The sequence below is a fragment of the Sebastes fasciatus genome, chromosome 9, assembly GCF_043250625.1.
Source record: "Sebastes fasciatus isolate fSebFas1 chromosome 9, fSebFas1.pri, whole genome shotgun sequence".
In the NCBI taxonomy this organism is placed as follows: Eukaryota; Metazoa; Chordata; class Actinopteri; order Perciformes; family Sebastidae; genus Sebastes; species Sebastes fasciatus.
The window spans coordinates 28,606,267-28,629,628 of record NC_133803.1 but is presented as its reverse complement, the minus strand read 5'-3'; the positions used below and the strand labels follow the sequence as shown (position 1 = coordinate 28,629,628).

The 23,362-nt window shown below is 39.6% G+C and overlaps 1 protein-coding gene across 2 annotated transcripts; it reads right to left on the bottom strand.

Annotated features, from left to right (window-relative positions):
* Window positions 1-288: 288 nt before the first annotated feature.
* On the bottom strand, window positions 289-23,362 carry pcgf5b (polycomb group ring finger 5b). 2 transcript variants are annotated; one of them, XM_074647069.1, is made up of 9 exons: window positions 22,371-23,362; window positions 16,845-17,640; window positions 16,031-16,127; window positions 15,356-15,411; window positions 13,574-13,633; window positions 12,373-12,566; window positions 11,987-12,085; window positions 10,792-10,881; window positions 289-734 (listed from the first exon to the last, which is right to left on the bottom strand). In XM_074647069.1, exons 2-9 carry the CDS (start codon window positions 16,960-16,962, stop codon window positions 687-689), a joined length of 762 nt encoding a protein of 253 aa, XP_074503170.1. In that variant the 5' UTR covers window positions 16,963-17,640; window positions 22,371-23,362; the 3' UTR covers window positions 289-686. The 2 variants fall into 2 exon arrangements, with proteins under 2 accessions (XP_074503170.1, XP_074503171.1); XM_074647070.1 differs by having other exon boundaries at window positions 12,373-12,563.

Genomic DNA, 23,362 nt, shown 5'->3' with positions numbered 1-23,362 from the left:
TACATTGCAGCCTATGAGCGGCTGCCGTCTACAGCGTTCTCCCTCAATACTGGACCAATTTCAGACATTGTTGTTCCTATTAGTTAGATAGACACAAAAACATGGACAAATAGAGTCCAGGTTGAAAAATACCAGTTTCCCTTTAAGCAAAGATACCTGACTGATATTATGTATAGAGGAGTATCGGATCCAGATAAAACGTACACGTTTTAGGCTGACTGTTGGTTCTGTTATTGTCTGTGAATGTGATGAAGTCAAACTGCAGAAGCAAACATGGAAGCAGCCATCAACAGTAGAAAATCAACATTTAATCTACAGAGTTAGACAGGCAAAGTGAAGATATGGTCGTACTTCATCTGATCTCAACAGGTTTTTAGGCACAGGGACATACATTTAAAAATATCATATATTATAGCATATATTATTCTATGTAGCATAAAACCTCTTTACCATGACAACGTATGCACTTCATCATTGGCTGTACAAAAATACATTTAAATCTCTCTTTCTCTGCACATTGTGGGCATGTGGATGTTGGTGTTTGTGTGTATTTCTGTTTGTCCACGTGCAAATAGGCGTTCCTAATGTTTCCTATACTTGTTGTGTTTGTCATGTCTGTGCATGTATATGTGTGTGTGTGTGTGTGTGTGTGTGTCTGTGTGTGGTCCTCTTCTTGCAGCCGTGGTTCAGCCAAAGTCGATTCGTGGCCGGTACTCGAGAACCATGGGATACGTCTGAGGGAGAGACAGAAAGAAGAGAGACTGTTTCAGAGAAGAGAATCAATCTTTTGGTCTTCACACTGTGAACATTCACCACGGGACTGAGAGGAATAATTAGATAAATACTGCATCACTACAGCTGGAACATCCTGTGTGCAGGTTAACGGTTATTGAACAGACATTTGGGAAGTATTTAAAAGGTGCAAAAACAGCTGTTACATGAACAACATGTATTTTCAACCTAATACAACATGACCTGTGCTGAAACACACACACTCACACATGACCAGACCAAACTCAAACCCTCAATTGCTGTTTGTCCAGTAACAACAAATAGGAACTGAATGAGGTTAATGATAAATGATAAATATTCATAATACATTAAATAACTGGGCCATCTTTAATTATCTAAATGCAATGTAAAAAATAAAATAAAAAATCAGCATTTTTAATTTATTTTATTACCTTAATTGGTAGTAAAGAAAAAATAAAAATCAGCCTATTCTGGGACTTAATAATATTGTTTGTTCAGCCTAGAGATTCCTATTTAATCTCATATTTGGTCATATAACGTCCAGTTCCATATCATACAGTTATAATAAACCTCTAAATTGTAGAATCCTCTCAACATTAAATTACCTATAATTTAAATTACCTATATATTATAATGGCCTCTTGTCCACACGCAAACACAGTTTTGGGTCGCAAAAACGGATATTTTGGAAAACGCCCTCTAAGGTGGAGATTTTTAAAAAGCTGGTTACTTTGTATCTATGTGGACGTGTAAAACAGAGCGTTTGGGAAACGATGACGTCCTCTCCTCATTCGCACATGCCCCATTGTTGCTTTGTGTAATGAGCATGCGCCAGAAACAATAACAAAGATGGCGGACTACTGGCTTTTTAATGTTTTGTTAGCACTGCTCGGTGTAATTACTACTACTACTTACTAGCCGAAAGATGTTTAAATGTGCTTTTGGGCGACTGAAGGCGAGGTTTGGAGCACTCAGAAGGGCGCTGGACATAAACCTGAATGACCTCCCTTTAGTCATTTATGCATATAAAGACACAGTTGAGGACAGTCGACCAGGAATCCCAGCCCCCCACCAACAATAACTGTTATCAAACTGACTGTAATGAAGCCAAAAGGAAAGGGAGGGTAGAGGTGGTAACAAAATTCCTTGACGGGGATCTCAATTGTGGTGACATGTAAATATTCGGCAACCGTTTGGAGTCGTTTTTGCGTTTGAGTGTGGATGGAAATATTTTGTAAAATGAAAGTTGTGTGGACAGATTTTCTTTTTTTTTCAAACGGAGGGGAAAATATCCATTTATAAAAATATCTAATAAAATAAAATCTATCTAATAAAGCCTTAAAGAAAGAGATGAAAGATGTATTTTTTTCTCCCTCTTGCTCGTTCCCTCACTGTTGTTCAGGCCAACAGGTTGTCAAATATAGTTAGAGAAATTGAGGAATCATTCATCAAGTATCAGGTTCATTTCTGAGGCTGTGAAAGTGCCTGTGCAGGGATACATCCAGTAGTTAGATTTGCATCCATATGAAGCCAGACTGACAGAGAGAGAAAGACCGACTCCTATTTCATCTGACGCAGGATTCCTGAAGTCAGAGTTAAAGACGAATGTGAAGCCGTTTCCATTAAACTGTCCAGGATCCACCTGGCTCTGCTCTGCAGGGAGAGAAGCCAAGTGTCTGATGCAGAAGAGTCATATGAGAAAAAAAAGTAATAAAGGCCTGCATGGCTGCTGCTCGCTCTGCTGAGGCTCGATTGAAAAGTTTATCATTCTATGGAATACAGAGAATTGAGTGTGTGGAACAAGCCACTCTTTCTATTAGGGTTGTTGGAGCGTCTTATCAATTCAGAATCCAGAAGCAAGCCTAATGAACACAATTTATAAAGTCTATGTGTGTACTTTCGATGCATCGTAAAATGGTACAGTCTAACTCCATGTGTTGTTTTCAGCTCATTCACATCGAAATTATTCAAATCCCACACATCGGTGCTTTCAGAACAATTAATAGTCTCAGATTTCTTAAGTGATTTAAATGTGTCTGGTGTTGTGCTCAGTGACAGCTGTTTCTGTGAATGGAAAAGCTGTCGACCAATTGGAGTATTGTGAGTGGGATTATGAATGGGGACATCATCATGCTGTGCCAGGTTCAGAAAAACAGACAAATTGTGACCAGCATGATGAGATCGATGCAGCTGTGCACGTTAATGTTATTCGACTTACAGAAATAAAACATTTCAATTGAAACGTTACTTTTAAGCAACATGACAAATATTAACTGTTCCTAACAACCGCTACCACAGCTTCTAAATGATGTTAGTCAGACGGATGAGTCACTCGCTATTGGTTTGTTAGGGGAAAGTACCCCCTCCCAAACAAAAACGTCTAACACGAACATGTCTAACTACTGCAGGTAACTTGAGTCTAAAATTTAACCAGCTATCAGAACCAAACTCTACCCACGTATGGCTGTGTGGATTCAAACAATAGAAATGTAAAGTGTGTTGAAAACGTGATGGCAGTGTGTCTAACCCTGTCTAAAAGAAATTACACTTACATATGAACTAATGCAGCAAATACCTTTAAGAGGACACCCAGATTACATTTGTTGTCAGCATCATGAGGAGACCTTGTTCATTTAAATATTTGGTAAGTCAAAAAATGTTGACACTGAACAGATCAGTGAAATGCAACCCAATCTCCTGGGAAGGCATATAAATAGCACGACATTACAAGGACATTCCGCATGCCATGAGAACACATTTGAGCCTTTTCACGTATCATTTGTACGCCACGCAACAAAACACGGTAATGTTAGGTTCAGGCAACAAAACCAAGTTAGGTTTAGGAAAAACATCATGTTTGGGCTTGAAATAAGTACGTAAACCAAGTAAATTATGTACGGAAACAACAGAACAGAAGTACGGAAAACCCATCACAAACAACACTAACGTAACTTCAAAGTAAGTCAACAACACTTTGGGACACAAACAGTGGTCTCTAGGTTGAAAGTCCTGTGTTTGTTGGACACATCCACCTCCCCTCCCAACCACCATAAGCAGCCTTTCTCACATTTTATTCTACGTCACTAGCTCTGAGCTTAGCATATTAACACGGATGTGTTTACATTGCAGTCAGTACAGACTACATGGTGTACACATGACACGCCAAAAGCAAGAACGGTGTTCTTATTGCACGTGAAATGACTTGCAAATTACTGTGTCATTCATTCTCCATTTAGTGTGACCGGGCTGGTAAAATGTTCACTTATATCGTATTTCATTTGTCTTTCACCAAAATGTCTCATCTTGCAATACAATATCCGCTTGTAACAACTTTAGCATTATAAAACTGCTTTTGTTTCTTTGATGGTTATTTTCATTCAGTCACTGCTCTTGAGGTTCACTCTTTTAACATTCAATCAAAACCACAATCTTTCTCCTAACATTAACCACAGTGTTTGTTGCCTAAACGTAACCACGTGACTTAAGATGCACACTCTGGTTTCCTGTGTCAAAGTCCACCTTTGTACAACCAACATCCAGTATAAATGTAGTGCACATTGCATGTGAACGTAATCCAGGCATCGGTCTCATCAAGACGTTGGGAAAACACGTAAGTATATAAACAGAATTCTTGGGAGACAGTTACGAGACGGGAAGAGAGACGTTGATAAAGTTGGAATACAGATTGGATTTCCCAGATCCCTTGTCACTCATTAGCTGCCCAACGAGGTTTGTCAGCTGATCCCCAACGCAGCTCCTCAAAACTGGAACTATTTTTAACTTTTTACCAACACAACAAATACGCAAGGCCACGTCACAACACTGCCCTGTAACAACAATACGTGTAATAGGTGCAAACACGTCAACAAATAGCAACATCACGCAACTTTAAATTTGGTTGCCACATGATGTCAGGGAGCCTGTATTACACAATGTCAATACAGAGTACTGCCGGCCAAACAAACACTCTCTGGTATGTTGATGTCATCATCTGTCATGTAGCATCCTATGTAGCATCCTCACAGTGAATGTTTAGGTTGTACATTCAGGTTTTCAGAAGTTAACAGTTTCTTCATATAGATGTCTTGGCTCAGGGGACCCGGGGACCAGTAGGCCCGTTCACTTCAGTAATCCATCCATCATTGTTGCTAAATAATAGAAATGTCAACGAGGACTACTCGCACATCCTGCCTCCTTTGGCTGTAGAGCACATTAGAAACAGTCAAAAGATGTGAGCGGCCCTTTTCATAAAAAATTCAAAAAGAAAAAAGGCGAGTGTTTGTCAGAGCAGCTGCAAAGTGATGAGTGCGTCTCCTGCTTTTGGAGTCTGTCTCCTATTTCTGGCAGCTCGAGGCTGCTGGTGCAGCAGAGTACAGCTGCTGTCATCTCCTCTGGCTTCCTGCATTTTGCTGCATCATGCCTCAGAAAAAAAAAAAAAAAAAAAGAACAACACTGAATCCGACCTTTCAGGGATTTTATTCTGGTGGCAAATGACAGAAATGTCGAATCGTCCAACCTGCAGCACCAGCAAAACTCCACAAAGGTGAAGAAAATCAAACTAAATGTCAAAAGGTGTTTGGTTAAAAAAATGATTGAATCAACTGGTTTCTTACAGGAAGTTGTGGTTACTTAATGCCAATATATTCCACTTCAATGTGTCCCCTCTGGTGATGCACTAGACTCAGAAGAGAATGATGTCACCTGTCAAAGGGCTCACGTAACTATCCTAGAAAAGAAAAAAGCCTTAATTTAAACTCCACATCTTGAGAGCGTGCGGTGTCTGATGTGGTGAAGAGGTTCAGCTTTCTCCGGATGGAGCATTTGCTCGAAGGTGTTTTGGAAAAAGTTTTGGGTTTCATTCTTAAGTTTTGTTCCACGGTTGAGGCCAGAAACTTTCCTGCTTCTGAACGAGCGGTGCCAACACCTGAAACTGATTTGCGCTAACGAGGTGAATCCACTGCTTCTCAATTACAGGACGGGCGGACGGAGCGACTCGGTCACAGCTGCACTTTGTGACTTTGGCTGATCTCAGAAATACAGTTTGTGGTTAAAAACAACGTGCGTGCTCTTTCTAATCTAATCGGAGAGGGATTTGAACTTTGTCTGAACAGAGTAAACACAGAGGGACTATCTGGGACGGCTCTGTCTATCCAACACCACCATCTGACATTTAGACTGGGAGTATGTTGTTTAGACACTTTATCTGGACAACAGGTTCAGAAGTCGTCTTTATCAACGCGCCTCCCTATCTGCTGCTACTGTTGAGACTTTGATCACATGACAAAACATATGGATTTTAGGCTATTTTGGGGAATTTTATACTCCACATGAGCATTTTAGCCAGTCCAAAATCATTTTAATCTAAGGGTGGTAAATAGATTAGTTTGTTATAGTATTCATGGATTTTAAATCATTTTAATATTTACTACATTCCCTCTACTATATGATTGTTTTAAAAGATTTGGCACTGATTTATATAAATATGTGATTTGGTGCATTGTGTTTCTATAATTGGCATTTTTTTTAAACTTTATTTTACTATATCTAACTTATTATAAAGCAAGGAATTTCTGTGAGTGTGTGTGTCCTTCGCATATCTCAAGTACACTTCATCCCATCTACTTCGCACTTGGTGGGGATATTGCAGGGGACCCAAAGACATGCAGTGTCAAAGTGGGTGCGATTTGGACATGCGACACTATGTTGATCAAAACTAATAGTTATGTAACAAAATGTTGACAGTTAATTTAAATGGAAATCAACTAAACTAAGCAAACATCTTGACTGCTGAACAATATCATTAACTACCAGTCAGGGGTAACAGACATCTGTCAGGACAGACTACAGTATTTCGCAGATACATTTTTACTGTATGTGCATGTTTGTTTGTTTTTTTTAAATCACCACGGTGGCAATCAGAAGTCAGTTTCCTGTTAAATGACATCCCGAGACACTGAGTGGTAACAGATGCAGTTTTCTACACCAATGTGAGTGCAGCCGTCCCGACCGGCCTCTGTGTGTCTCAGCGTCAGAGGGAGAAAATGAAGTCAAGCTGCAGAGTTGTCAGAAGGATGAGACTGATGAACGACTCGTATCTTCTTTCTGTCTATCCTCTTCTGTCTCCATTGCTGACTCTCATGCCTCAGATCTGTCTCTCTCTCACCCTCTCCGTCACTCCTCTCCTTTATACCTTGTCCTTAACCAGACAGGATTTCTTGGTGTTTATCTTTCTGACTCACCGTGAAGGACATAAATAATTCCGACGGACTGATTTCTGTCTGTTGTTTTAGGACATACGAGTTGTGGGAAGAGTGGAGGTGGAGCTAAACACTGCAGAGAAGATTTTGATCATAAAAGCTAGATAATTAACTTTAACACAGCGTTTTACTTTGAACAAGTCGTCTTCACATATTCAAATTCAGAGCCTTCACCTTAAGTGAATTACCATTTTATATAAAACCATGAGGTGTTTCTCGTCCTCATGGAGCACATTGAGCCGAGTCACCATATTTCCACATCTAAACTAACTCATAAAGACTAAGATGTAATTACAATACTTGTAATAATTGATTTAGTGATTTGCAGGTCAAAATACAGGGAGACATTTGGGTTAAAACTGTGCTAAAGGTTTGTTAGAGGTCTAGGTTACAATATGACCATTGTTTCAACAGCATCACGACTGTATTTAAATGTGAAGCAACCAACCCAGTCGGCACAAAGGCATTGTACGTTTCTGCAAACCACTATAAATACGTTTCATATCAGCCTCGTATCATGCTTGCCGAAATGCAATGTCACCTGGTTAACGTTGTGAAACAATTGGTTAGGCTTAGGCAACAAAAGCACTTGGATAAGGTTAAAAAAAAATCATGGTTTGTGCTCAAATAATAATGTAACAAGGTAATGTAACAACCATAACAACGCGACAAAATCACCGTAGTTTAGAAAAGAACTACATGGTTGGGCTTCAAACTACTACGTTTGTAAAGTGAAAATGACACAGAGCATTGTGAACACGGGACACAAACCAACAGCTGATTGTAACGTGACACACGTCACTGACATAATTTTCAAAACAAAACAGCGGTCTCGAACAGTGGTCTCCTGGTCACACCCGGTGTGTCTCTTTTCGCTCTTTATACTTTGTTTTTACCAAATGCAAAAACATCGACATTGAACGTATCCCTGATTTGCAGAAACATCCAATGCCAACATGGGCAGAAAGCAACTCCTAACTACACGTTAAAATGTAGTCATTGAAATGCTGATGTTGTTGCGGTTGTGTGTAACCTAGACATCTAAAGATAACTTCACTTTTTAACTAATTTGAACCCTGATGATTAGATGTCTTTCGGCAATCCTTCCGGGAAGGACATTTAAGTTTTCACCATCTAAGAACCAGGTTGTAAAAAGTAACCAAAAAACATGTTCTTCAGTTCAAAGTGCTGAGCAGCAGGACAGACAACAGCAGGACTGAGCAGATCTTCTAACGTCGCTCTGATCCGTGGTTTGGATGTTTGGATGCCCAGCAGCCTTTTCCTGCTGTGTATCATCAATACAAGTGCATTTCATAATAGCCACTGGTGTAACACAATGTTTACATAATGTAATGTGTCCACAACTTTCCTGATGGGATAAAAGCCCAGATGGAAAATTACATGACCTACAATTCTGACAATCTGCACACTCTAAACTGACAATCTGTCTCTCATTATTACATAAGAAGGACGTCAGTTCAAACTGGATTATTAAGGTCAAACAATGTCTGTGTTGTTGGAAAACAGGCGGCGATTTGCTCAGTTTTTATGACAATAAGCCTGATTTTTTTTAAATTAGTAATTAAAATAACTATATAACTATTTAAATTATTAAAGTCATGTTGACTTTTGTTATAAGTTTAGGTTGTATAGTTCCCTGGCCATCATGCCGTATGATTATATAATGATTAGGAATAATTATTACATACAAAGATTTTTTCTTATAATTTTTCCATCCATTCCCAAAAGAAAGGTTTTGCCAAAATATTCCTTTGTGTGGGAAATTATGTGGAAGCAAATGACTCTGTTGTAGTTATGTTATCCCTTAAGTAGACACGTGAGCACAGCTGGAGCTGAGAAACTGCAGACTTAATAAGTCTCTCATTTCATTCCGACTTCCTTTCCCTCTCCTTTCCCCTTTCTCCTCCTCCTCCTCCTCCTCCTCCCATCATCCTCCTCCTCTCCTCCTCCTGCTGACCTGGTATCTGATGCTTCCTGCGGTGCCAGCTGTCTGCCCTCCTCAGTCGCCGTCCACAAGTGGGACGGGACCTTTCACTAGCTAATTCTTCATGTGAACACACACACACACACGCGTGCAGATAAACAAGTCGCCATGTACAGGAATTAATCCACTCGCACCCAAGCAAGCACCTAGTATCCTGTATCCAGATCAAGGTCATGGCCACACAGACACACAGACAAACACACACACACACACACACACACACACACACACACACACACACACACACACACACACACAGACACAGACACACAGACACAGACACAGACACAGACACAGACACAGACACAGACACACACAGGTCCACTGAACCACAGAGTGGACTGATGACCCTAAAGCCTGAGGACAGGACAACTCGTCCTGGTGCTGTCTATGTGTGTGTGTGTGTGTGTGTGTGTGTGTGTGTGTGTGTGTGTGTGTGTGTATGTTCTTGTTCTTCTATCTTTGTGAGGACCACTTAACATTTTAGACCTTGAAAGTGAGGACCTATTATCCAGTCCTCGTTTCTTTAACGAGAGTTTGTCTCTTTTGATGGTTTAAGATAGAGTTACGGTTCACACACGTGTTATAAAGTACATGATCGTTTTTTGTGTCTGTCAGTGTATGTTGTTAGACTCTCATTCCCTAAAGATCACCATCGTATAGTGTGTGCCTCTATCTCCAGGACTATGAATCAGTTCATATCTAGTCAATATTAAACTTTCATAATCAGGAAAAGTCATTCGTTCTCTGCGTGACATTCAAAGGAAACTTCATGATGATGAATATCATGCAGTGCATCCAATAGGGACCTCATACAGATCTCTAAAAGTCCAAAATGATCTACAACACTTAACAGAATGTGGGAGTCAAACCAAAATGTTTACAAGTGGAACTCTGTAATAAAAAAAAGTTGACTGAAGATTTACTTCAGATTGCAATGTGACCTTCTGAGTGTACAGTGTTGACAGTGGTGTGGAAACCAAACAGAATGTAAGCCTGTGTAGCAGTTGAGTGTACAGTGTAGTTAGAAGGACAGAATCAAGACTTTGAATAAGTCACACAAATACAAAAGCTGGGTATCCACCAAAAGTTCCTGTGACTTTTAGTCCCTGGCACTAAAAGGTTCCTTCAGCCCACTGTTGTGGTCTAAAAACCCGCAAAGATTTGGCAAATTAGTCCGCTGACGTATGAAAAAGCAACTTGACGTGACGAGGGCTGCTGGTGGTCACAGCACTAAACACGCTCTGCAGCCTGCAGTTCAGTGTGTCTGCCTGTGTCATCTAAAAAACATGTTGGAAAACAAACGTTTTTGTCTCAAAGCGACAATATCTACTGCTGCTATATATATACTGATGGAATAAATTATATGCAGCGGCAGAAAATGAAAGTAAGAGCATCTGTCTCCACAGGAAATCCTCTGTTGAGTGTTTAATGGTTATTTTATTTTGTTTTAGAACGTAACCGCCGTGAAACAATCAGAAAATAACTTCTCTTTCTCTCATTCACAGCACCGCCGCGCTACGTCTCTCTCTCTCCCACCGCTCACCCTCTCAGCTGGCTCGCATGATCTCTGTCTCTTTCTCACTGTCTTAACCATAATATAAAAGTTTAACCTCATGGGGACATGCTTTTAATCCCTCTTTGGGGAAGTGAGTCCCCACAATGTAAATGAATGCATAACACGCACACAAATAAATGCTTTCCTTCCCCCAGTGCATCTACACATGAACATGCAAACACGCACACACAAACAGGAAGTGAGGGTGACAGCCTTACATTCTCTCCATGTAGCCTCCATCGGGTCATGTAGATGAACTCCAGAGTGTGATCTCTGCCCATGATCTCTCCGTTACACAGCACGTCCAGCTGGACACAGCAGAAAACATTATGATCACAAAGAAGTTACATTTAAGTATTTTTCACAAAACAAAATGAAAAAGATTAAAGAAGCAATTTCATTTAATTTAACAAAAAGGATCAAAATGACAATGTGGTGCCAAAACATGTGAAAGGACGATAAAACAAAAAAGAACTGTGAGGGGAAATGAAAATAAAAAGGATCTTAGTCCTGATGCTCAAAATGAAAGGGAGGGGAAGTTGACTGTGGTAATGAGTGGGAGGCTGCACTGAACGTGTGAAAGACAGTGTGAGTTTCAGTTTTAGCTCAGTGTTCAGCAAATGTGGAAGCCAACATGTTTTAATCCTATGATAAAGCTGACTAAAGCTAATAATAACTGGGATATTAATGAGCATCTGGCTTCATAAACACTGACTTGACTTTGTCTTCACTTGTGAGACCATCACTCATTTGATATAGTTTCTGCTTTTTCCTACATTATAAAAAGGTTTTAAGGATGGTCCATGTTTGATTCTTTAGAGTTTTGTTTATTTCCTTAAAACTGAGAAGTTAGTTATTTCACTTGACTACACGGCTTTGTTGAATACTCAATTCTGATTGGTCAATCACAGCATTCTATGGTGTGTTATTTCTTTATAGCAGACCGTTTCTATGTATAACAGGCCGTTGCTATGGGCGCAGTTGATGTCGGACTGGCGAACTGTTTTTTTTGTCTTACTTAAGAAATCAATATTTCTTAAGTCAGTAGCCGTGTAATAAGCAGGATAATGTACAGCTAACGGGTCATTGTTGTGAAATAAATCCCTTCAGGGCGATGCAAGACCCCTCCGCTTCGCGTCAGGGTTTATTCCACAACAATGACCGGCTCGCTGTACATTATTCCTTACTTAATTGTATTAGTATGTTATCTTTTAATCATTTAAAATCCATGTAATTGAGCTAAGCTAAGCTATTCTTACTGGTGATCAACATACCTTCAAATGACATGCAGACACGTAAAGATGTCTATGAAAGGTGTCTATGAAATTGTCTGAGAATGGCCAAGTAAAACAAAATTAGAAAACTTCCCTAAAAGTTGTGCTTTCCCTTTAACTGTAGGAATCTGTTTCTTACCTCATAAGAGCTCGGCAGCTTTAGTTTAAGACTGAGAAACTTCTTAATTGTTCCCACTGTGACTCTACTGGAGCAGCGGATGAACCTCTTCATCAAATCCTAATTGGACAAGAGACAAACTGCATTACACTCTGATTTAATGAGAGACGCAGCGAAAAGATGAATGCACATTTTTCCAAGAAAAGACCCCAAAACACATTCAAACCTTTATAAGGGATTAGATACTAACTGTTCAAGATGTTTGGAAGCATTTACAAACCAAAAATATTCCCTAATATCACTCTTTTCAGAGAAAAATGTATGAAAAACTAAAGGCTTCCCTGTTTTTAAGGTTTATTGATTAACAAAGTACTTAATACTTCTTGATAAAAAAAGTTAACACACACCGTGACAGTGCTCTCCCCCAACTGCCCCGTGTTGCGTAGGCAGTCCAGACAGATGGCTATCTGAGGGTCACTCCTGTGGTAATCTTCATCGCCGGCGTCGTCATCACCATCATCACCACCACCACCACCACCACCACCACCATAATCCCCTCCAACAACAGGCAGCCCGAGCCTCTGACACCTCACGCTTTCTGCTGTGGTTTGAGACAAACATTCACACACAATGTTACTGAGTGACGTCACTGCTTTGCTGAGAGAATGGGTTCACAGTCAGCATGTGTAAGGTGTGATGTCACACAAAACTACAAATATCTATCTCAAATCTCTTGAATCAAAAAATTAAGTTTATCAATTTAGACAAATTGTCATAATGATATAATTAAAATATAATGATATTGAAGTATAGCTTCTGTGGGGTGTATGATGTATGAGCAGGAAATTCCCTGAAATAAGCGCTGCGGCAGATTCACATGAACAAACTCAAATCATTCACATGTTGATGAATGAAAACTTAATCAAAAACGCCCCTAATCTATTGACTGATTCACTTCTGCTTCCTCTAATAATAAGAGGAAGAAGACAGAAACTGTAAATTAGAAGTAAAAAAAAAATGAAAGCTGTCAAAGTTAATGTGATAATGATGCATATTTGTGTTAATGCCACTAATTTCTTTAACACATTAACTCAACTTGCTAATTTTAAGTTGTAGCGGGCTCAGTTTTAAAGCTATTAGATTGAAGAAACTGCCATCATAAGAAACCAGAAAAAACCTGAGGAATCCATTGGTACCAAGCATGTCATACTAGCTTGTCGCTCCAAACTAACACTAAATTTTGGCGAGGAAAAACTGGCATGGCCATTTTCAAAAAGGGTCCCTTGACCTCTGACCTTAAGATATGTGAATGAAAATGGATTCTATGGGTACCCATGAGTCTCCTGAAATCTCCCTTTAAGGTACATTTTGAACAGATAAAATAATGTGCGATTAATTTGTGACTAATCACAATTAAATATTTTAATCGATTGACAGCCCTAATTAGTTTTAAACATGGCTGATTTACACACACAATGTCTGACGTTACTATAAATCACAGGGTTCCTCCTGGTACTAACAGCCAGAGAGACAAAATAACTGTTTATCAAAATACAGATCATAATGCTCGGTCATATTCACGGTCTGAGACGCAAACAAACAGCTTACCTTGGCCGTTTTCTCTGGGCTGGTTCTTCTTCCAGAATTCCAGTTCCTGCTGTTCCTCTTCTGGTCCACACGAACAACAGATAAAAAGAACAACAGGTAAACAGACAGTGTTATTGGAGACACAGAGAAGCATTCAGACAGAATTCATTTGGGTGATTCTGATATTGCATTAGCTATTCCACTGATTAAAATCGTGTCCAGATAGAGACTTGTGTTTTAAGTATTTTGTTTCCGAAGAACTCAATTTCTCTTAATTGAATTTAGTGTGCAATTTAAGTTCTTTGGGGTATAATGGAAGAATTTTGAAAGATTTGTGTTTAATTGATGCACACAAGCTCCTTTGCACACAGATCTAAACAAAGAGACCCCTTTATGAAGACTAGATGCAAGCCTCAGATGGCCTACAGTAAGGATTCTGTCCAGGCAATAGGCTGTTTTGCCATAACTGATTTATAGGCTGGGCAATGCATTGTCTTATACAAGCCAACTGCACTAATTTGACCATATAAGATAAAACACGGCCTTGCTACCCAGGAGCATAATATCTTATCACAACAGCCCCATTTGGAGCTATAGTGCAACCTATGCAAGCATTTCCATTGTTGTTCCTGTTCTCTGTTCCATGAGGCTTATGATAAGCGAGCAGGCAGTTCAATTCCAACAATCTCGGAAAAAAAACAAACAGTATATGGCTGGACCGTGTATGGTCTGTCTGTGAATATGTGGCTGAATTGTGACACAAATACTTAGTGGTCATGTCTATAATGTTAAATCCGCTAATGGTACGTGTCCACAGCCTCCGTCCTTTCCACGCTTCCCATTCATTGTCTATAAGCAGCCACTGTGAGGATGAGGAACATGTGTGGGGGGATTTTGAGCATCAATCACTTCATTTCCTGCATTCTTAGGATTTTTTTATGCATACATTTTTGGTGGAAATGTCCGTATTTATGTAAAGGAAAACTCAAAATGCAAATAGCAGGTGACAATTCAAAATATATATGTTATCTCTGCTGAGTCAACACACATGTCTAGGCATGATTTACTCTTCTGTGCTCTTTTGTGTCTTTTGTTTGGTGAAGTAACCTCTTTAAATGCTCACATGGCACCATATTCACAGTCAATAGTAGCCTACAATAATTCATTTTAATTCATTCACAAACCCCTGGACTTTAATTGCTCATCTGAGTTTCAGCAAGATTTCCACTGGTGTTCAAACATTTCTGCACATTCAAAACTAATCCCAGATCTGCATGTGTTCTCTGAGAAGTCGAGATAAAGTTGTAATATTTTGAGGGAAAAGTTGTAATATTACCAGAGTAAAATCACAATTTAATGACAATAAAGTCATAATATTTCAAGAAACTTGCCATAGGCTATAGTCTGCTGTACATGACGTTATCGATCTGCTCGATGTGTCTGTCAGACACAATGTAAGTCTATGGGAAACAGTCCTTTTGGGCCCAATGGCATCAAGTGACGGACACAGAAGTTGTAATTCCACAGTTTGGCCACTATGTTGCTTCAAAGCCCGGCGCTCTTCCTGGGGGTTTATTTAACTGCATATAATCCAGTGTGGGGTCACAACATTGTTTGCTAGTGTGCATGTTGAAGGCCATTTGTGCATAGTCATAAATTCTTTGCATGTTTTGTAACAAACTATATGATTGGAGCGTTGTCCTTTACTAAATTATTTTTCCTGCCCCCCCATGAATAGTCACATAATTAAACAGAGACTGCAAACTGAGGAGTCAGATTGATGAAGCCATCTGGCAAACTCACTTTCTCTGAGTCCAGGCACCAGCTTGAAAATGATCTCCTCCAGGGTGTTGTCCAACCTGAGAATATGGAGAGAGAAGAGTGTGAGAAGGAGGTGGAGGGAGAGAAGGATGATGAGGATGTTGCATGAGGATTTAAAGTGACAGGAGTTATAAGGGAGAGCAGTAGAGGAGGTAGAAGACGGAGGGAGTCAAGAGAAGTCAAAAATAATAAAAGAAGAGAGAAAAAGGAACATAATAAAGAGAATGAGTTTGTATAAAAAAAAAGGAGGAGCAACAGATGAGTAGTTGAAGGTAGTGGCGGTTGAAACACAAAACATGGTAAAAGACAAAGCAGATGACAAAGCAGAATGAATAAGAGGTGGTAAATAAGATTATAGAGAAGCAGAAAGAAAAGGAGACAGATTTAAGAAGAGAAGGATGAGATGATCAAATAATAGAAAGACCAAAACAGGTGGACCAAGGTGGCAACAAATAAAAAATGGAGGTGATTAGAATTAAATTTGTGGTACTTAAAGTGTTGAAAAACGACATGTTTAAAAGAGTCTCTTTTAAGATGAAGCGAAAGAGCCTCAAAGAAGAATAATGAAGAGAGCTTAAGGGTGACAAACTACCAATGAAGAAGAAAAAAAGCTCAGTCAAATAAAAGAGAGGATGAAGTGAGAGAAATCACATCTACCTGAGCATCTCCAGTGGGTTGGTCTCGTGGACCTGAATGCCACATTTGGGACAGTCATTACTGTCCTCAAAGTGCTGCACAATGCAGCTCTTACAGACTGAAGAAGAAACAACATTGACATATTTTATTGGGGTTAAATTAGTATCTCCAATGGCAACTCTTTGTCAAGACAGTTGGACGTCATCTTGTTAAAGGATTCCTAATAAATAAAAAGAAAGAAACCTGCCTGGAGCAGCTGAGAACCGCATGCTAGTTAGCTTGATAGGTCACTCATTAGCAGGTTAGCATGTTTGCAGATAGTTTGCTCACTCACAAGCTTGTTAACTCACTTGCTGGTAGGTTAGCTTGCTAGGTAACAAGCTAATGATGCGTTCACACAATGCACTGTGGGACAATTCTATAAGCAAACCACATGACGTCAAACTATCTTGATGAAATTCTGCCATTTAAATCAAAGAGTATAGAAGCAAAGAGACGGAACACTGGTGTTTTTTTTGACAACAGCTGCTGCCGCCATTTTGGACTGAAAACACTTATTACATTTTAACATTTTATCGTTCAACACCGGCCGTTTTGGTAGAATATGACAATAGAATATTAATAATTTGTTTTACTTTTGTACGCAATTTTTTAGGCGGACGTTTTACTGGTCGCTTTCAGTCCAAAACGGCGGAAGCGTAGCTTTGCTGCTGGGCGCTGATGAACAAACAATTGACTTTCACTTCTTGGCAATATACATTCTTTGCTGAAATGAGTGTGGTGTCACAAAGAAATCTGCAGGTGTGTTTGCGTGCGTGTCTGTTGATTCACTCACATGTGTGCAGGCACTCGGTGACCGTGGTCGGTTTAATCAGGTATCCTCGACACAGGTAACAGGTGATGAAATGGTTAAAGTCTTTAACCAAGTGCTTCCTTCCTGTAGTAGCAGCCATGTTTTTGAGTTTGTTTGTTTTTTAGCAATGTTACAGCAAGATACTGACCAGGAGTCAGAGTTACAGTTTAAAGCCGAAGGGAAAAGTCACCTTCTAGCTTCAGAAAGAGTCAGGCGTCCATTCACAACGATAAGGAATGGAAAAGAGGACAGTTACAGGCTAATAGGGGGTGTAAAGGGTTGGAATCTTCACCAACACTGGCTAATGTTAGTCCAGGCTAGTGCATACAAATGTTCACTATCCCCAGTTTATGAGAGAGATACGAGATCGTACTGTGTAAAATCCTGCTCCATCCTTGACTCAACTATTTTGTAATCAGTTTTTCTTTACGAACATCTCCCGCTCCGATCTTATTCCATCTTCACTGAACCGGTAAAAACCACGCTTGTCCAATCTGTGCAATCCTGTTTCAAACAAACACGTTTGTTAAATTCCCAGAATTCCTGGAGTGTAAGATGCCTCGCTTCCCTCCCTGTCTCAGCCAAAGTGCCATTTTTAATCCACGAGGGGTCAAAGGTCAGGTGACGACCGTGAGGGCAAAGACTTCTGCGTAGTCGGCCTCGTCCCAGTCTGCTCATTCATCATTATGGTGCTGCTGCTGTTGACGTCTTCGGTCTTCTAGTGGCACACGGCGACATGTGACTGTCTGATGACCTTTTAACCTCCAACTCAAGTTACCTAAAGACAATGAAACACAAACATACTGTAAGAGATTGTGCTATGTACAGAGGACAGATAAAAAAAAAAACAGATAATAAAAATAGGAACAGATAGCTATTGTATTCATAAAGATATTGACATACATATACACAACCTTGCACCCACACACATGTATATATAGTATATACTGTATATATAAATAGTAAAAAAAAATGGGAAGAAGCTGACAGTTTATAACAGGCATCTTCTAAACATTTTATTAATTATATGAGATTGCAGATGAGGAAAAATATGTTTTTCTGCTTACAAGCAAGCATGAAAACTGAAGCTGTACATCAGAAAAAAAGTCAACTTAAGAGACAATAAAACCCTTATAGCTTAATAATACTGACAAAGTTAAATATTACTATATCTTTGTCACTGAATGACTATCAATCATGTAGTGATTTTTGAGGAATGACTCTTTGCTCTCATACTGCATTTAATAAGATTCTGAGAACTAGAGTTGTCCTTGACCAAAGAAATTCTAATTGATACAATTTTGTCGACTTATTGATTAGATTTAAAACTGAGTTTCTCCACAAAGAATCACACAAAAGCACCACTTTAAACCTTGTGTTTAGATGTGCTCATACATTTCTTGGAAATAAGTTCTTCAACATGAAAAAGCATCCATACTCCACTGTTTTGCTCCTTCAATAACCTTGCACATGTTGAATTTGCACATCGCTATACTCTCTAATTCTCCATTTCTAATTTGCACACTTTGCTAATGTATATAGTATGTTGAGTTGTTAAGTTTTAGTAGCTGGGTATATTCATCATATATTCTAATATATTCTTTATGTTGTGTATTATATTGATATATCTGCTGCTGTAACAGCAGGTATATAATGTAACTGTCTATCTATCTATCTACCTACCTACCTACCTATCTATCTATCTAAATATATGACTAATCGACTAAATAAATCTTATTCTAATGGACTAAGAGGGGGCATCCCTACAAAAACATAATTCACCAACATTCAAATAAGAACAGAAAGTTGTGTCACTGACATGTCATACTGCCTTCAACACTAAGAACATTATCAACAACCAGAAAAGCTCCATGTGACGATCTCAGGCTGTGAACTGGCTCACAGTCTCTTTAAAGGGCAGTGATTAAATCCAGACACTCATCAATGTCACTGTACTGACTTTCTGAGCTGTGAGGACCAGAACCCTTCAAACAACTGATTTAATAACTCCTCACTCACCCCTCACCACAACAAGTCATATTTCAGTCAAACACATGAAGGCCATTTTAGGTCTTTGGACAAATGGCCGATGTTGTACTCTATTATTATGACCCTTGAGCACAGGTATCACCACAAGCTGTGTTTTATGGTTCTAGGGTTTTAAGACTATATCTATAACTCAATATTTCTATATTTATGTAGAGGTTCTGGGTGTATATAATCATCAAGTTAGCACATATACAGTCATTTTACTTATTTTATTATTACATTAGTTATTTACTGTATCGCGTGTGTCTGCAGAGGCTGGTCCCATACACCGTTCATAGCTATACCTATGAGAAGTATTGTACTGTAATTTGTGTATATCCCACAAACTTAATTTGGGTGTAATTCACGTAATCGTGGAAAAACTAGAAGTCAACGTTGATTTATTTGTCACGTAACTTACGTACTTCACTCCGGAGTTATATGAAGCCAAACCACGATCTTTTCCTAAACCTTACTAAGTAGTTTTGTTGTCTAAACCTAAGGAAGTTGTTTCCCGTGAAGATGGAAGTTTATTTTTAAAAGACTGTATGCATGTAAAGAGCGGATATTGACACGTGTTGCAGGACATCTGTAGGAAAACGAACGAAAAAGGAAGAATTACTTTTTTAATAAGATATCATCCGATCTGTTGTATGAGAACACCTTGGCCTGCATCTTTTCTTTACCTTTTTTGTTTTGCTCTCTCCTACCTGTTTTATTGTGTAATTAATAGGATAATCATTAACTAACAGTGACACTATAATTCATCCAACAGGATTGTTGCAGTTCTGACCTACATGCATCCGTCTCTGGATTACCATTACTATGAATAGCTAAACTCTCCAACTTGCCCCCATTCCTTCCCCAGTTTGATGGATCTGAATGAATTCTGGTTTCCCTTCTTCCACATATATAATATTAAGCTTTATAGTAGTGGCTGCAATCCCACTCAGAAGTTTCATATTTACCGTGCAAAGCCTTTTATCACCCATTTATTTAAATGGTATGGTGTCAGCGATGCTGTTACAGTAAATGGAGTGAGCAAGCCAGTAAAGTATTAGTCACTGTTCTCAGGTCTGATTCATTCTCTTTCTAAGAGACACAGCGGTGTGTCCATTATCTGATAACAGGTTACCATCAAATACTAATCATCCTTCAGATTACTATAATAACAGTTACAGAATAAACTGTTGGTTTGTCAGGCAGGTTGTATTTATTGACCTCGTCCAACACCTCATATGAGTTTGACAATTCTTATTGTGATGTTTGCTATAAATGTAACCGATAACGCAATTAATGACAGAGTCAAAATTAGTCTTTCTGGGTTTTGGTGTATTTACCTGGCGACTCGTGTATAAATGTTAGGAGGAGGATACAAATTAAAATTTTTGACTATATGTGCATTAAGATTGTTTTTATTGTTAATTTATATGTACGGGAAATGTGCACGTTAAATTAAATCACTGAGCCAAACTGCACAAAACTTTTCCAACAGGCTGAATGACGATAATAACGATAATAACGATAATAACGATAATAACGATAATAACGCGTTAACACAATTTTTTTTTAATGCCACCAATTTCTATAACTCATTGATGCAGCTTGCAATTTTTGTAGTTTTAAAGATAGAATGAAGATACTGACATCATATAAAACTAGAAAACCTAAGGAATCCATTGGTACCAACCATGTCATACTTGTCAAGGAGGGTAAATAACGCTCCAAACTTACGCTAAATTTTGGCGAGGAAAAAACAATTTCAAAGGGGTCCCTTGACCTCTGACCTCAAGATATGTGAATGAAAATGGGTTCTATGGGTACCCACGAGTCTCCCCTTTACAGACGTGCCCACTTTATGATAATCACATGCAGTTTGGGGCAAGTCATAGTCAAGTCAGCACACTGACACACTGACTGCTGTTGTTGCCTGTTGGGCTGCAGTTTGCCATGTTATGATTTGAGTTTATCTTTTATGCTAAATGCAGTACCTGTGAGGGTTTCTGGACAATATTTGTCATTGTTTTGTGATCACTTGTTCCTTGACCCATGGTAAAACTTTCCAAAAAATTACATATCAAAATCTGTCAAAACAGACAAATAAACAAACAACAAAACTGAAAACATAAACGTATTGCCTGGTAACAAGCTGCCTTGCAGCGATGAGTATTGTTATGAAGCTGCGACAACAGAGCTGCATGGTTACATAATTATTAGTGACTCACTCACTTTGAGTCAAAGTTATCAAACATATCCTTTGCATTAATTTTGCAAATGCAATAGGCAAATGCGATATCTCAAAATGTTGACAAAGTCATCGTGATTAGATACTAAGTCATAATATTGACTTACAGTCTGATTTATGATATTCATGAATTTTTATATATTTAAACTTGTTTATTTTTTACTCATTATCCACAGGAGAGATCAGCTCAAGTGTCTACAAGTATATGTCCTTTTTGAGTCCCTATCTGTGGCGTTATTTTATTGAGATCACTATATAGCTGGTATTTTATCCACCTGCTGTAGGCTACAAACCTAATAGGTCCCATTAGGGAGATCACAACAACAGGCTACTTTATTCTTATGTGCAACTTCCATCATTTTTGCAATGACGTCATACACACACACACACACACACACACTCTGCATGTTGACATGCTGTGTGTGTGTGTGCGTCAGGTGTGTAAACACGGTGTTGAACAGCATGCAGAGAGCTGTGGCTTCCAGGCAGCCTTTACTCACTCACTGCACAAACTAACTGGAGAGACAGAGGAAACAGTGTGCACTTCACTCCAGACTCCTGCTTCTTTCTTTTCAGCGTGGGTCGAATTTTTTTTTTTGCTAGAAAAATCTCAAGTGCGCAGCTCACAAATCCCCCCTCGGTGTCCGTCAATGAGACGCATGCACACACACACACACACACACACACACACAGAGGCGTAGCTATTTATTCACACACAGAGGAGCGGATCTGCTTATCTCATCGCTCAGGCGCGTCACGGTCTACGTCACCTGTGCCAAAACAACATCAATGGACGACACACGCACATTACAGTTGACACACACACGTTGATATATAAGAGCCTGCGCGCATGTCGCAGCTCTATCCCATCTATATCTACACACACACGGAGACACACACGCGTAAAAGCACGTATCGACAGTAAAAGTTGCAGTCGCATGGCCTTTTTAACGCCACCAAACGGGAAGCGCACCGCACGCGGATTATTTTGCGCGTTTTTTTGCGTGAACATACCCGTAAATCCCGCATGTGAGTGTGCACGGCGACGCACTTTGCGTTTGAGGAGAGGGGGAGGGAGGGGTAGAGAGAGAGAGAGAGAGAGAGAGAGAGAGAGAGAGGAGGTCCAGCAAGAAGCGTCAAAGTTTGGCTGGAACGTTCCGCGACCGAACGCGTCGAACTGATGGATTCTAGAATTCTAGAATTCTAGAATGAGAAATAAAGACACATTTCCTCACCTCCAGTCCTCCTCACTTTCTCCCTCTCTGAGTCTGAACCCCCTCGGAGTTATTATGGATGCCGCGGCTGGGCAGGAACAGGAATGTCCACCATGACACTGCTGCCCCGGTCCCTCCTCCCGGTCGGTCCGCGTATACTGGGTGAGGAGAGAACGCGGAACTGGTCGGCTCAGATCTGCCCCAGTCCGCCCAGCAGCCAGGCTGAGGAGGCAGGCAGGCGGGTAGCAGAGAGCAGCGGTGGGCGGGGAGCCACCAGGCAGCAGAGAGGCAGGCAGAGAGGCAGAGAGGCAGAGCTGGGCTCAGAGAAACTGAAAGCGATTGTGTAACTGAGTATTGGCCTACAACACGCACAAACACACACACACACACACACACACACACACACACACACACACACTCATGCATGCACACACACAGCGCGCCGTGTGTAGTGGTGAACAGGGATGGAGAGCAGGCGAGAGTATAAGAACACACTAGTGTATAACCTACAGTATAAACTACTATAGTATAGGTCCAGTAAAGACATTATAGGCTACAACATATAGGCTATATAGGTACCATACAATACACATCATTCATAAATAAAATGGTAACACTTCATAAATTGCATGTTAATTAGGTGATAATTAGCAAGTAACCTATTTGAAATTCTGTTGGAATTACTGCCAAATTATCCCAATATTTCCCTCAAAATTGATAAAAAATGACTTTGTAATGACTAAAATAGCATATAATGGTTAAAATAGGGCCCTTGAGAAGTGGCTGTGCGCTGCTCTTCGTCGGATGTGAAAAACTAATAGAAGACACTTCTGATCAGGCACAAATCTCACCATCGTGTGACTTATTGTCTACACAAATGTAACCTGGTAGCTAATGTAATGATTCAGGGAGTTTTTTTTTAAGAAATTTCAAAGAAGTTGTTTTAAATTATTTATTGGGAAATAGAGGGATATAATTATTAAATAATGTTTAAAATAGATGTAAAATAATAA

What these genes read in the sequence shown, in the direction of transcription:
- pcgf5b (XM_074647069.1), bottom strand. Translation starts at nt 16,962, where the DNA reads ATGGCTGCTACTACAGGAAGGAAGCACTTGGTTAAAGACTTTAACCAT. An exon ending in GGTGCCTGGACTCAGAGAAA is followed by an intron (nt 13,634 to 15,355) that starts GTGAGTTTGCCA and finishes CGTGTGGACCAG; the next exon opens with AAGAGGAACAGCAGGAACTG. An exon ending in GGAGGCTACATGGAGAGAAT is followed by an intron (nt 735 to 10,791) that starts GTAAGGCTGTCA and finishes TCTCTCCCTCAG; the next exon opens with ACGTATCCCATGGTTCTCGA.